Here is a 14,831-nt window from a genome sequence, read left to right as displayed (position 1 = left end):
AGCAAGCGCTCCTCACAATTGCGATAGTTTTGTCGGCGTCAGCAAATGCAGCAAGCTGTCAGCTTTCAGCTTACTCTTGCTTGGCCTCAAACGCGGCGGCCTCTGCATACTGTACCTCAGCACTCGGTGTTGCGGCACAGGCAGTTGTCACTTCGATGGCCATTGTCTCGAAAACGAAAACACTGTCCGACGTTCCTACCAGCACGGTCACTGTCACTTCGATCAAGTCGATCGTATCCCACAGCACTGCAACGACATTCACGACATCCTCGGTGAAAGCAACTCGCAGAAGGCGCAGAAGAGCAGCATCATGCAATGAGCCTGAGGATATTCTGTCTGGTCTAGACGACTCAGCACTTTCAGAAGCATGCTCTTGTATTGGTGCTCTGCCGACTGGCGAAGGCGACTTGCTCAAGGCTGAGCCATCAACGACGACCATCACCGGAGAAGTATGGTTTACCGTCGCTCCTCAAGTCACAGTCTCAATCACTAAGACTGTATCAACCTTGTCCGTTGAGACAGTCAAATTGGCAGCTCCCTCTTTTACTCAAGTCTGGGGGCCCACAGCCGGCTGTGATGATATCGGCATGGCATCTGCGCAGTCCTACATAAGTGGAGACATGGACGAAGAACAAGTCACTACCATCTGCAAGGCGACTTGTACGAGTATGTTGGCGGATCTAATATGTTTAGGATGATGCTGACTCTAGATCAGAACAAGACGACTGTGATTTCTTGTATGTGCAGTCGATCTATCCAGCAAACAACTTCTGGAACTGCTATTTCAACAATCATACTTTCGACGAAACTAAGGATCTCAATTGTAGCAAGGACAAATCGATCTGGGGTATGGCAAAAGGTCACAGGTAAGCTTGACGGGACCAAAAACAAGAGCAATGGCTGACCAATTTTCAGTGTGATCGGACGAGGCTAGGATTGATGGACGATAAGTACCAAGATGTTCAGAGCACTGTAGCAGGACTAGCTGCTCGGAAGACATTTCGTGAAAACATGTTCAATCAGCAAGGAGGAAGAGACAGATTCAGGATTTAGGTAGAAAAAAGTATCGAGTACAAGCTGGTGGGGAAGGTTTGGCGAGCTCCCCCAGATTCATGTCAACACGGACCCCCTTTGTCTGGACCAATGACGCCGATTTAACGGCGGCCATGTGTTTCGTAGCAACCTGAAATAGCAAAGCAATTCCCATCAAACATCAATTTCCTATGTCTGAAGACTTCCGACAGTGACGCGCTTAGTATGGACGATCTTCTGAATACGGACTGGAAGGCTCCGCCGCCGCCGGCAAAGCAGAATGCCCCTCGGCCAGCATTCGGCATGCCCATGTCCATCCCTAGTGCACCGTCTAGCTCGCGTGCAAGTCCGGCTCCCTCACCCTTTGGCAACAACCTGCCTGCTCCGAAAGCCCCTACAAAAGCCCCATCGCCTGGCAATGACATCTTCGCCAATCTGGTGTCCACAAATGCAAACAAGAACCAAGGCAACCTCAGTCTCCTGGAACGTCAGAAGCAGTTGTTGCAAGAGAAGAGCAAGCAAGAGCAGGAACAACGCCAGAGATATGCCCAGCAGTATGGCAACGAGGCAAGCTTCTGGGACAATCTAGGAAGTGGAAAGGGCACGCCTCAGCCAACCGCACAGCGCGTCGCACCTCCTGCCCAGGACGATGAAGACGACCTGCTTGCTGCTTTCAATTCGGCTGCCCCTGTGGACAAGTCATCACATTTCCCTGTGCCTGCTGCCTCTACTGTCACTAGTGGACGCAACACTCCGGCCGTCGCCAACTCGACCAACTCTACTTCTCTGCTCGCAGATGACGATGATGATCCGTTCGGTCTGGGAGCAGCCCCTCAAAGAAAACCCAGCCCTTATCAGCCTCCTCCTTCGAACACAAACGACGACGATGACGATATCCTTGGCGACCTTGGAAAGCCTGTAACGGCCAAACCACCTCGACGCGAACCTCCCAGACGAGAGCCTGTTGATGAAGCCTTCGCTGTCAATGATCGCCGCTCTCCTGCACCTTCGGATCCTCTCGACCGTCAGATTGCCGAACTGGTTGATATGGGCTTCCCCGCCGACCGATCCCGGGCTGCCTTGCAAGAGACAGGAGGTGATGTTCAGTCAGCTGTGGGGTGCTTGCTCAACCAGGCGCATCAAGAGTCAAAAGAGAGAACACAAGCCCGTGGTAGCGCTCGTGCGAGTCCAGCTCCTCAAGCTCGTGATGAGTCAAGACGTGGGAGAGGTCCCTCAGACGATGCGTTGCCTCCTTGGATGCGACAGGAGTCCCGTCCGAGCTCGAGTCAACGCAAGCAGGACAACGGAACTCCCTCTTCGGACAAGGATGTGGCTGCCTATGCACAAGAGTTTGGCACATCCTTCTTGAAATCTGCTGGCTCTCTCTGGAAGACGGGCCAGAAGAACTTGAAGAAGGCCGTTGCAGAGTTCCAGCAACCAGAGGGCGACCTAAACACACCCAAGTGGATGAGAGATGTAAGCGCTGATAGAGCACCTTCGAGACCCGGACGCTCCTCGACTCCCCGCGCAGCTACGTCTGCACCTGCTCAGACTGCCGAGGAGTTGACCAATGAAGCCATGCTGCTAGAGGCCAGGGATGAAAGACCACGACCAACAAATTCGCGTACTCCTGAGATACGTGAGTCTGTATCGAGACCTGATTCTAGAGTGCGATCTCCAGCCCAGGATTTACCTGTACGCACTCAGCCGCAATCGCGATTTGCACAGCAAGCACCACCCCCGCAGGCTCAGCGTCCCAACACCAAAGTTAGTCGCTTTGATGTCGAGGAAGAGTCATCACAGGCATATGTCAGCTCTGCAAGACGGAGGAGACCCGCCAAACCAGAGCCTCAGCCAGAACCCGAAGTCGACTTGTTCAGCCCAGCACCCGTCCAGCCTCCTTCACAACCCACCTCTACCAGGGCCACGCCTGCGCCGCGACCAGTCGCAGCCAAGGCTTCCACTCCAGTACCCCAAGCCCCACGACCGAAAGCACCTCCACGAAACGTTCCCGCCATCTCTCCCTCTGCGCTTTCAACATCCAGCAACCATCGCCGCGCAGGTACGGAAGCCTTCAAGAGAGGAGACTTCGATGCTGCACACAATTCATACTCTGCTGCGCTTACTCCCCTACCTCCCACTCATCCCTTGATAATCATTGTCCTCTCAAACAGAGCTTTGACGGCCATCAAGACCGGTGACCCAAAAGCAGCAATCATCGATGCCGACCGTGCGTTAACCCTCATCGGCTCCAGCAAAGGCGAAAACGAAAAAATCGACCTCGGCAGCGGCGAAGGTGAAAAAGATATGAAAGAATTCTACGGCAAAGCCCTCATGCGCAAAGCAGAAGCTCTAGAGAATATGGAGAAGTGGTCAGATGCCGCTCTCGTCTGGAAAGATGCCATTGCAGCAGGCGTAGGAGGTGCCGTAAGCTTACGAGCTCGCGACCGCTGCGAGAAAGCCGCTACTGGAGGAACAGCAAAACCAGCCACTCCTCGACCTGCTGCCGCTGCTACCAAAACACCAGCGGGTAGACTCGCCCAACCCAAACGTCCTGCAGTCTCTCAAGTACAGTCGCAAGAAGCAGTTCGCAAATTGCGCGAAGCAAACGCCGCAGCCGATAAAGCTGACGATGAGAAATTCGCCCTTTCCGATCAAGTTGAAGCCAAAGTCATCGCGTGGAAAGGCGGAAAAGCTGATAATCTACGCGCTCTGCTGCAGAGTCTGGATACAGTGCTTTGGGCTGAAGCTGGGTGGAAGAAGGTCAGCATGAGTGATTTGATTATGCCCAATAAGGTCAAGATTGTGTATATGAAGGCGATTGCCAAGGTGCATCCTGATAAGGTATGTTTGTAATCTTCTCTTGGACACATGTTGTGTGATTTGAGGACATGAAGTGCTGACTGGTACAAATAGATACCGCAGACTGCTACTACGGAGCAGAAGATGATTAGTGGATCAGTCTTTAGTACATTGAATGAGGCTTGGGATAAGTTCAAGAAGGACAACGGGTTGTGATCGCACGACTGTGTTCAGGTAACAACATTATTGCCAGATGATTGGAAATTATAGACATCTTTTTCTTTTCTTTTTCTTTTTCTTCTGCTTGATCAGAAATTCATGACTGTATTCTGTGCATCGGGGCTGTGAAAACTATGCAGAAATTCACAAATTATGCGTGATGGTGCAGCTTCCGAAGCCTTGTTCACGGAAGAGTTGAGGACGACGTTTCCTTCGTGCTTGCCTTCGTCATGAATGTCCAGCCGCGAAAGAATTTCAGCTACTGCGATATAAACGTCAAGGTCCAAGTTGTCGCGATACAGCATACTGAAGCCTGTTGAGCCTCGAGAGCTTCGCCTTATTCAGGACGTCGTTGATTCGGGTGGCTTCTCCTTTCTAATGACAGTAGGCACCGGTAGTCTTGTTCAAGGTCTCAGCAGCTCCTATCTCTTGTTCAGTAGCCTGTATTCATTTCAGGCCATAGGCGGGTTTGCAACGTGGCGATGCGTGACTTTACGGTGCTATCAAGCTCCAGACCAGTCATGAGAAATCGTTACACTCCATAAAGATCCATGCAAATTCTCATCGCTACTTGGTCGCAAAAATCTGCAACTCTAATAATTCCCAGGCCACTCCAAACAACATGGACGACTCGCAAACAAATCAACACCTTTCCACCAACTCACAACTCCCGGATGTCGTGTTGACTTTCGGTGATGAGAGGGTTGATGCACACAAGGACATCCTGCGCTCAAAATCAGAAGTGTTCGTCGCAGCATTCTCCGGCAAGTTCGGCGAAGTCAACGAATATGCCATTGAAGGCCATTCCGACGCTGCAATCCACGCTATGATCCAGCATATCTACGGCTTCGGTATCGCACCGGAATATTATCCCAACCGAACTACACAACCTACGAAAGAAACAAGACCGTAGCCGCAATCGTCGCCAAGTGTGAGCTCTTTCTCGGTGTCTATCTTCTCGCCAACGAATACGACATTGTTGGACTCACTGTTGATGTGACTGAAGCGATCATCTATTGCATGGAATACTTGCTGTGTGTCCAGAGATTCGAGGAACCGTCACCGCGCGCTCTGGACTCTGTCATATCGAGCGTAATCTCGCTCTTTGAAGAGTATGTCATAATAGACGAGACCCTAATCGATGCCACAGCCCTTTTCTGCCTTCAAAGGCGTTACAACGTTATGCAGAAGTGCAGTTGCTCGGCGGCACAGTGCATCAAACGTCCGACCGAGCTCGGTGCGGGCTACACCATGCGCTACAAATACTCAACCACAGATCCGAGCTTGGAGCTGCTTGTCGAAAAGATGTCCGTAATCGATCTCGATATCGACGCTGACGACCTTGGATTTTTGAAATCAGGAGCTTGGCATGGGTTCGAAAGATAGTGTCGTGGTTGGAGGGACGAATGGTATGAGCTCAAGAGGCTCAGGGCACTGCAGAGCGCCAGAATATGTTCTTGCTTAGATGTAGTTACTTCCTTCGAGACTTGTTGTGCAGTTGTGTATTCAATGAGTAGACGCCTCGCCCCCATTTCACTCTGAGCAACTTTGAGAGAACCTGTCCCTGTGGAAGAGATCAAGCAGACACTTATTAGAAATGGTATCTTAAGGTGAGTCATGCGGTCGAGCACTAACCTCTATTCAACATTTTCTTTCTGCTTCTCTCTCCATCCGTTCGTCCACGATCCCGCTCGGAAACTCTGCAAATCTCGTCAACCCACTTCAAAGAGTATATGCAAAACTATTCAACCTACACAACCACAGACCATGGCTTCTTCAAACATGTATTCATCAAGCATTCCTCTCCCAAGCATGTCTCCCTCGCACATCTCCCCGAGCATCTCTTCCCTGAGCATCTCTTCCTCGAGCATCTCTACCTCGAGCAGCTCTTCTCCGGGCGAGTTTTCCTCAAGCGACTCTTTCTCAAGCGAGCCTTCCTCGAACGGATTTTTCTCAAGCGACTCTTCTATAACGACTACCTCAACCCCTGCTCCGAACAAAACTACTACCTACAAGGATGAGATTGCCAACGGAATCATGCTGACCTTTGACGGTAAGGTCAAGCTGGTTGACAGGGAGCTTCTGCGAAGCGCCTCTGAAGTCTTCCGCAAGGCGTTCGACGGCGAGTTCTCCGAGGCCACTACCAACAGCTACAAGATCCAAGACCACAGTCAGGAAGCAGTGCTGATGATGATACAATGTATCCAACGTGACCAGCTTGACCGCGAGAACACCAAGCGTTACTTCGAGAACCCAGATGACCACGACGCATCGGAGCAGGCCAGAAACTTTGGTTATGACTGGAGCATCGAGCTGGATACCTCAGACCCGCACAGCTTCTCACGCAACGTGGACTTTTGCCTGGAGGTCTTCCTTCTCGCCAACGAATACGATATTCCTACATTATCCATAGAAGCCATAAAGCTCCTCATCGACCTTAGAAAAGAACTTTTGATGCATGGCCTCCCCCTTTCCACCGACGAGATTGTCGACAAAGTCGTCGAACTCTACGACACCAACCATGTTTCGACTTCATCACTGATGCAGAGGTTGGCATCGGAGAGCGTCTGGAACCCAGACGAAGTCTCAGAAATATATTGCAAGGTCGAGGCCAGATATGGATTCATCGAGGGAATCTGGCAGCACATCGGGCGAAGATGGGGTGTGAAGGATCAATACCATGCTTCTTTCGTGCTGGAAATGAACAAGGTTCAGGAGGAGAAAGAACTTGCCGAGAACTCGTATTACTATTATGATGATTACGAAGGTGGTTGTGAGCTGGAGGACTACTACTATGGTAATGATGACTAAATGGATTTGGAACTTTGGATTTGCCTTTGGGTAGCATTGCGTCGCGTTGTCCCCTTACATCATCTTGCGCTCTTTCTTGTTCGCATCAACGCAAGGTGTTGATTGACACCGGTCAGTACTCAATAAAAGCTTGCACTACACTCGACATTTGTGCATCCCGTCTAAACACACATAATACACCGGAGAAGTGCAGAAGCTCCGCTCACTCTTTGGTGAAGCATATCCATGCCTTCCATCGCGTCGTTGTTTGATGAAGCTGGGCAGACCTTTGCAACGTCCCGTCATTGCGTGATTGAGATGATCGAACTGAGCATAGAGCGACGACAGACTGAACGCCCTACTCTGATGCAAAACTGGATTACTATGCGCAGAAGTTGACATAACCTTGCAGTGCTTTTAAAACTCCAGGTGCTTGTTTTTTTCATTCGCTGCTAGAGGTGTTCAAGACATATCGAGCTACAAATTGCTGTGACTAACATACAGAGAGAAAGAGAGACTTGTCGAAGACTCATAACATGCATTGCATACGGAAAGAGTCATCATACAGAGGCAGTGGCCTACACCTCCTTCAGAAATAGACCGAACTTCTTTGTCTGCACCAAAAAATTAACAACGTCTTTCCAACAGCGGTAAAATCGTCCTTTGTCCGCTTTACATTTCACCATGAATGCACCTTCCAGATATACGACGTTTGCGACTTCTTCAACTGGATCAGCGGTGCGAACTTCGAATTGGGCCAAGGACCATACATTGTACGAAAATCCTCACAATCACGGTGATGTGGTGCTTGTCGTAGGAGGGAAAAGATTTAGAGCGCACAAAAAGGTCCTAGGTGCGATGTCTGAAGTCTTTCATGCCGCCTTTACCAACCCAGAGTCCGAGAACAACATCGAACTAGAAGTCACCGGTCACTCCCCCGAAGCAGTCAAAACCATGCTGAAGCATTGTCACGGCATCAGACTTAACCCTCATCTTGAAATCGACCGTCTGGAACAACAAACCGACATACGCTACTACTCGGACGAAAATGACTATGCAACAAGGAAGATGATCAGAGATCGAGTGATGGCTCGTCGCACCGCGGTCCAGGATCATACCATCGAAAAACGACTGCATCATCTCTTTGAGGTCTATCTGATTGCAGACGAGTACCGCATCACTTCTCTGACCACTTACATCACACAGAAGGTACACTGTCTATTGAACACGACGATACACAGATATCTCAAGAACCAGAAGAGGTTCGATTTCTTGTTCGCCAAGATCATGGAATTCTTGGAGAACAGCAATCTATGTGATTGGTCGCTGCTGCATGTTACGAATGCCTTTGTGGAGGGAAGTTTTGGCTCGGGGGAATGCGGAACTATGAGAGGGCCTACACTGGCTTCGATGTATAGGTGGAGAAAATTGGTTGCGAGTCTGGCTCCTCTAATGGTGAGGAATGTAAGTGAACAAGGGAAGAATTAGATCGATGAGGACGAGCGATGGTACGTCTGACCACAGTTGGCATCTGCAGTCTTTTCAATGACATGTTTGAATCTTGATGACTCGGAAGACGACAGCCTGATAAATCATGCTGTCTCATGCTCCTCGTTCCTCTTTGTTCTCTTCAACTTGTCTATTCAGTGTTTTCGACAACACAACCAGAAGCGTTCGGTACCAACAACGGCGTACACATTGCCGTGACCTCACTGACTATTAGCCGACTATTCACTCGGATGGAAGGACAACGGCAAGATTCGGTTTTGAGGCCCTATCAATTTCTTGCCAAAGTCATGTCGGAGCAAGTGGTCTAGTGATCGTCCGTGTATAAGAGTCTTGCCTAAAGCTTTGAGAAAATAAGACCGGGAGGGCTGTAGTAAATGCCCACGAAGTAGCATTAGTATGTACGGCTAGAATGAGCGGCTATTAGGGATAAAAAAATGACAATCCCGTTCAAAAGATCATCCCCGATGACCTTGACGCAAATCGTATATAGTTTCTCGATGACTAAGCCATTCTTTGTACAGTCTACTCTATTGTTATTCGTTAGTATCGCGAGGCAAACTGCTTAAAATGTTACTTACTCGATAAATACAGAATGCTAGGACCTATTGCAGCAGGTAACTATCAGTTAGGCAGCCGCCGTGACTCATTCAAGAGACCATAACTTGTATGCTTCGCTCTACTCCAGTCTTTCACTCCCATCTACACTTGCAACTCAAATATCGGAATCCAACTACACCAACCATGTCTTCCACCAGCCACGTGCCGAATATCAACCCTACCAACATGGATCGCACCTCAGTCCTTGTCTCCCATACAGAGCCCAGACTCTATCACAATGGCGTTGCCTCCGAAGGGGTCAGACTGAGCTTCGATGGCGAGAGCATAGTAGTCAACAAGACGGTACTGACGAATGCCTCGGAAGTGTTCGCCGCCGCTTTCAACGGCAACTTCTCAAACACTGCTACCCAAGAATATACCATCGAGGGTTATAGCAAGTCCACGGTCCTCGAACTACTGAACCATATATACGACACCAATACCGACTTTGGCATCATATGGTGGGAGAGTCTTGACAATGCAGTCAAAAAAGATGCTTGCTACCATTTGAGAGAGGTCCTACTCATCGCAGATGAATACGGCCTCCCTGAGCTTGGAGAACAAGTTCGCATGGCAATAGTTGAGATCAGAGAGAACGCCTACAGCAAATTAGGCTACTCCGGTAGAGATCGTACCCATGACGCCGCGCACGAAATCGCAGTCAACACAATGCGCGACATGGTCATTGATCTCTACAAGAACAACTACATTCCAGACATGTCCTTGATGGAAGACGTGGCCTGGCAATGCGCTTACAACTCTCTCTACGAGGACCACTCCGCGATGTACCAAAAAGCTGATGTTGAAGGTCCAGACCAGGTCACACGCAATCAGTGGGTTGCCAAAGCTCCTGAATATGAAGAGTTGGTGCGAGTTATGCACCTGGTCGAGGATAGGCACATTGACTTTGATGATGATTACGACTATTCTGAGGACTCTGGTTTTGGCAGGGATTGATCGCATCTGGCATCTCAGAATGGTATAGATAGACGCATATTTCAAAAGCCCATCTTTGCCGCACATTTCTGCAGCACTTCAAGTTTGTGTGACGCATCGGATAGGTACTCAGAAGAAAGACTTGCGCAACTTATGACACACCTTTTATCTTCTGCTTCTGCGTTCAGGTGAGCAGAAACTTCGCGGTGACTGGTTGCGGTGACTGAAAAATAAGAAGGAGCGACCATAGAATCTGATGCCCATCTCATTCTCGACGCTACTTCTTCCTTAGCTCTCAGAAAAATACAGATTCACAAGTAACAAATTTCATCGCCCATCAAACAACATCCTTCAGCTTCGACAAAACCATGGCTCCAATTATCACCAAATATTTGACTGAAGCCGAGCTACCACATTACTACAACAACGAGAGCCTATCCAACGTTGTACTTCACTTTGGCAACAAGACAATATTCGCGCACAAGAAGTTGCTCGCTGCAAGAGGCAGAGGTTCCCGCGTCTTGCGCAACGAGTTCAAGGAGAATTCGCCGTTCGCGAAGGCTGTCGAGTACACAATCGAAGGACATGATGAGGAGATCGTAGAGGTTATGATAAGGCACATCTATGGGTTCCAGTACGATAACACACTGGTGCGCAGAAACTTCGATACTGAATTGGCCAAAACAGAACGCCTAGAATGGCTTATCAGCGTTTACCTTGTCGCTGTGGAATACAGAGTCCCGTCTCTGAGCATTCTCGTCACTGACAAGCTTGTTGGAATGCTATCCGAAGGCTTCCATACTTACAGATCTCGGCATGGAGACAAACTCAACAAGGAGCAGAAAGCAAGGATAGCCGAGAGCAAGCAAGTCCTGGAGAGAATCGTCGCTCTGTACGAGCAGAACGCTCTGCCCGACAAGTTGACATGGAAGATCAAACCGTACGAGCTATTCCACAAGGCTGCTCGACAGATGGTGCAATACAGATCTTTCTGGGTGGCTGAACTCTGCGGTGGCTCCGATGAACGATACACTCCATTTGCCATACGAATGGCTTGGTGGTTCGCGAGGATAAAATTTGACAACATGCAGTGTGTGGACTGTGGTTTTGACGAGGAACCCCACTATCACTACCTCTACTACGGAGAGTGGCCTGTGGAGTTCAGGGATTTGCTGTGGCGTGGCTTCCATGAACATATTGTGAAGCAAGATTACCGTGTAGGAGAAAACATGTTCTGAGAAAGCATGCTCTGAGAAACAGGATACACCGGCATCGCAAATCACATTCAAGACCCGCAGTTTATTTCGATTCAGCTCCCTGTTACTAGCAATTATAGTAAACAGAAACTTACGTCGCGTTTTATACCTTAGGCCTTCTCAGAAAAAGGAGTCGTTGTTTAATAATACGTGCTATTCTTGAAGAATGATGACTGCCATTGAAGCCTCAAATCAGGTCAAAGAAATATCATATCATCCGGCTTGGGTTTGTATCGCGGCCAATAACCCGCACACCTGTCATCTGTGAAATCGCTCAAGTTCTTGCGGCATCGTTTGACTGTTGCCACAAGCAGTGTCGTACATCAAGGTATGTGTGTCAAAAAGTGTGATAATTAGCTCGAAAGGAGAACATAGGTCGTTCTGCGATGCTATCTTGCCGTTTGCAGAAGGCCAGTACTAATGCAACCGCATTGGCAAGAGATAGTGTATGATAGAAGTTTGCAAGAAGATATACACACATGTGAAAGTCAACTTGTCGAGTGTCCATGGAATCAAAGCCGTAGATATGCTTTATTGTTGCCTCCTAGGAGATTCCGTGTTTGGCAAGGGAGATAAGCTTAGCACAGAAAGCAAGGACATAAACGGAAAACTCGCCTTTTTCTCCCAGGACCAATCACAGAGGATGCTCCACGGTTGCGGAAAGCGGCTGGCTAGGTGGATGTGATTACAAAGTCCGAACTCCTATTTTTGCACACTAACAGTCCATGGTTCGACTCATGGACTCACGTGTCAAGATCATTTTGCCTGGATGCTGTAGGTAGTCACATAAGACCCAAAAGCCATTGAAATCAAGTATAACGTATAGCAACACCTATTACCTTTCTAAGATCGTGAAGCATAGTGCATACTGACAAACATCGAAAACGTCCACAGCATCATGTCATCATCTTCTACCGCTCACCATCGGCCGTTGATGGCGAGAAGAGGAAAAAGGCGAGATTTGTCGAGGGACGAGTCACTCCTAGTAAGATGTAGTGGAATTCAGTGAATAGCACGACCAGTGTGCGAGAAGGCAAGCGTCGCTCCTTCCGTAACATGTCATTGAATTTATGTGTTATATGGAAGCACAAATTGGCTAAGATTGCCCAACAGACCGGAGAAATGGCATCCTATTCAAACGCATCATAGTCCCATCTACGCTCCGCCTCTGTTCGCTTCCCCTTCATCATGGCAAATACTCGTCTGTTTCTGTTTTCATTGTTAAAAAGCTCTGTATCCACATAATCTCCTTCCTCGACTGCTCTTCATTATAGCATTCAATCAAAGTATAAAAATAATCCTCTATCAAAACACTATCCAATATCATGATCCTTGTTCGTATATCTAGAGTCGTCAGAACCACTTGCGAATCTCGCCACTGAATATACTGTACCGTCTATTAAGAGAAACGCCTTTTTCCGCAACATAGGCTGGGCGGTATCGAACGCAAAATCAAGCCGCCTTTACAGTAAGAGTAGCTTTCTCCGTTCCTCTCTTATTCGCCAGGCTTAGCAAAGTCTGTGAACCCGAAAGTCGTGATCAATGAGCATATTCAACACATCTACGACATGAACTATCTGTATGGTTTTTGCAGCGCGGCGATCGTTTACTATGTTCTCAATCTGGTGTTTTCGGCTCACGAAACCCTGCTCGAGAGCCCTGTCTATGATGATATTGTCGTCCAAGATGGTGTTGAGATAGTCAACGATGGGGTCCAGCTGAGCAGCGATATCAAACTCAAGAACCATCCCGAGATTGCTATTGTGTCAGACCTTTGCTCGCCCTGAAAGCTCTGGAGAAGATTCTCAAATGATTGCGACAGGTGGGTGGGATTGCATAATTCCCAGAGCGCGAACTACGGCGGATGCGTGTTCGGGACGGTGCTTCCGGAAATGGAGTGATGATATTTCTGCCTGTGTAAGAATTCATAGTACTTTTTGACCAACCAAGCAAACGTCCGAAGAAACACTTTTCTCAATTCTTTTTTTTAAAAAAAAACGCCATTCTAGATGATGACTCTCAAACTCCAACCCCCGGTCAACCCTCTAGCAACCACAAAAGCAACACTAGCAGCAACATACAACCCCCCAGCAAAGATGATCAACCCATCATAATCCTGTCCACTCCCAAGAATAGCCCCAGCAATGGGAATACCCATCAGTGTTCCAAAACTACTAATCGTAAATGTGGTCCCTGTCCTTTTGCCAATGTCCTCAGTCTTGCAGACTTGTTGGATGCACACCGGAGTCAGAGAAATAGCAGCGCCAGACCAGAAGCCGAAGAGTACTGTATAAGCGATTATACAGGCGTGAGAGGATGAGCCGATCAGCCACAGGAGAAAAGTGAGGAGCGTGCAGATGATTGCTGTAACAGTCATTGTGTTAAGCCGACCATACTTATCAGCAATGTATCCAGGAAGCAGTCGTCCAGGAATAGCAGCAGCGTTGAGGATAGGGATAAGTGCATAAGCCAGCTCCCTTCCCATCCCAGCATGCAACGCCTGATCCACCAAGAAAGTATACGGGATAAACACTGCGAACTCTACCAAAAAGATAGCAGCAGTTGTGGCGGCGTACTTCGGATCCCTGAGCGCCAGGATATCGATTTTTGCCCCTTTGGTCTTGTTGGGGGGAAGTCGTCCGCGCAGAAGCAAACAAGCCACCACACAAAGTGCGGCGCAAATGAACCCGATGATGCGGATTGCCCAGCCGAACCCAATTTTAGGAGCGAGGAAGAGAATAATGAGTGAGAATGCAAGACCACCGGTGCCGCCGGCTGTACATGCAATACCCATAGCAAAACCTCTGCGCTTGTTGAACCAATGCCCCACGCAGGAAACAGCGGTGGTGAATAAACAACACGTACTCAATCCTCCCAGTACTCCAAAACTCAGAATCAACTGATAATACTCCGTGCTAACAGACAATGTCATAAGACTAACCACAAGGCCCAAGCTCCCCGTGCAAACCAAGACCTTTGCACCATAAACATCGAACAGCGGACCTATCTGGACGCCAGCGAAGTATAAAAAGAACGGAAATGTAGAGAAGATCCAACCAACACTCGAGGATGAATAAGATTGTAATTGATGCGTTGATATCCAAGCGTGGAGGGTGCCGAGGGTATTTAGAATGCCCATGCCGGCGGTCATGGCGCACCAGGAGCCGAGAACTACTAGCCAAGCTTGTGCGCCGCCTTCGGGGTATTTTGTGAGGTCGTCATCGCTGGATGAAGAATCCAAGTCGTCCTGAGTTGATGGATCCGGATTCGATCGTTTCTCGGAAGTGGTTTGGTGGGATTGGGAGGATGTATCCAATGTTTGTGATTCTACTCCCTGAAGTGATTCCTCGTCCAAAGATCGAACATTTTTCGACGTGTTGATATTTTCATCTTGCATTTTTCGAATCTTTCCAGATAAGAAGTCGTCTCGAGATGTTGTGGTCAAGTCGGCGTCTCCAGTGTCGCGGGCTTCAATTCGCCTCCTCAGAAAAAAGTCGTCAATTGCGCGCGAACGATAGTTTTCCTATCCATCGATGCTTATAGACAGACAAAAACATGCGAGTGTATCTCAAAAAATTGTTCAATGACCTTATCGTCGCTGACAAACATCGTTGACGGTTCGGAAAAGGAAAGAATGTCCGTAGCCGATCTCCGACGCAGCTGATCCGATCTACATTTTTTTTTTCGAAC

At 48.7% G+C, this 14,831-nt stretch overlaps 7 protein-coding genes across 7 annotated transcripts; 6 read left to right on the top strand and 1 right to left on the bottom strand.

Annotated features, from left to right (window-relative positions):
- The first annotated feature begins 1,192 nt into the window (after positions 1-1,192).
- Positions 1,193-4,119, top strand: M438DRAFT_363683 (uncharacterized protein). The gene is made up of 2 exons (XM_029907663.1): positions 1,193-3,876; positions 3,949-4,119. Exons 1-2 carry the CDS (start codon positions 1,258-1,260, stop codon positions 4,048-4,050), a joined length of 2,721 nt encoding a protein of 906 aa, XP_029762695.1. The 5' UTR covers positions 1,193-1,257; the 3' UTR covers positions 4,051-4,119.
- A 556-nt stretch (positions 4,120-4,675) lies between these two features.
- M438DRAFT_353630 (uncharacterized protein) lies at positions 4,676-5,439 on the top strand (the record flags this gene model as incomplete). The annotated part of the gene is made up of 2 exons (XM_029906888.1): positions 4,676-4,904; positions 4,967-5,439. The coding sequence occupies 2 exons, from the start codon at positions 4,676-4,678 to the stop codon at positions 5,437-5,439; spliced, it is 702 nt and encodes a 233-aa protein (XP_029762694.1).
- Positions 5,440-5,835: 396 nt separating this feature from the next.
- Positions 5,836-6,864, top strand: M438DRAFT_353629 (uncharacterized protein; the record flags this gene model as incomplete). The annotated part of the gene is made up of 1 exon (XM_029906887.1): positions 5,836-6,864. The coding sequence occupies one exon, from the start codon at positions 5,836-5,838 to the stop codon at positions 6,862-6,864; it is 1,029 nt and encodes a 342-aa protein (XP_029762693.1).
- A 663-nt stretch (positions 6,865-7,527) lies between these two features.
- M438DRAFT_353628 (uncharacterized protein) lies at positions 7,528-8,660 on the top strand (the record flags this gene model as incomplete). Its single annotated transcript, XM_029906886.1, has 3 exons — positions 7,528-8,052; positions 8,262-8,307; positions 8,491-8,660. 3 exons carry the CDS (start codon positions 7,528-7,530, stop codon positions 8,658-8,660), a joined length of 741 nt encoding a protein of 246 aa, XP_029762692.1.
- A 433-nt stretch (positions 8,661-9,093) lies between these two features.
- Positions 9,094-9,906, top strand: M438DRAFT_404108 (uncharacterized protein; the record flags this gene model as incomplete). The annotated part of the gene is made up of 1 exon (XM_029909708.1): positions 9,094-9,906. One exon carries the CDS (start codon positions 9,094-9,096, stop codon positions 9,904-9,906), a length of 813 nt encoding a protein of 270 aa, XP_029762691.1.
- A 347-nt stretch (positions 9,907-10,253) lies between these two features.
- Positions 10,254-11,123, top strand: M438DRAFT_333401 (uncharacterized protein; the record flags this gene model as incomplete). The annotated part of the gene is made up of 1 exon (XM_029903601.1): positions 10,254-11,123. One exon carries the CDS (start codon positions 10,254-10,256, stop codon positions 11,121-11,123), a length of 870 nt encoding a protein of 289 aa, XP_029762690.1.
- Positions 11,124-13,080: 1,957 nt separating this feature from the next.
- Positions 13,081-14,715, bottom strand: M438DRAFT_343948 (putative monocarboxylate transporter). Its single transcript, XM_029905103.1, has one exon. It carries the CDS (start codon positions 14,536-14,538, stop codon positions 13,147-13,149), a length of 1,392 nt encoding a protein of 463 aa, XP_029762689.1. The 5' UTR covers positions 14,539-14,715; the 3' UTR covers positions 13,081-13,146.
- Positions 14,716-14,831: the final 116 nt, after the last annotated feature.

Source organism: Aureobasidium pullulans (genome assembly GCF_000721785.1).
Source record: "Aureobasidium pullulans EXF-150 unplaced genomic scaffold scaffold_5, whole genome shotgun sequence".
Lineage (NCBI taxonomy): Eukaryota > Fungi > Ascomycota > Dothideomycetes > Dothideales > Saccotheciaceae > Aureobasidium > Aureobasidium pullulans.
Note: the sequence above shows the minus strand (reverse complement) of the source record. Positions and strands in the feature narration are given on the sequence as shown.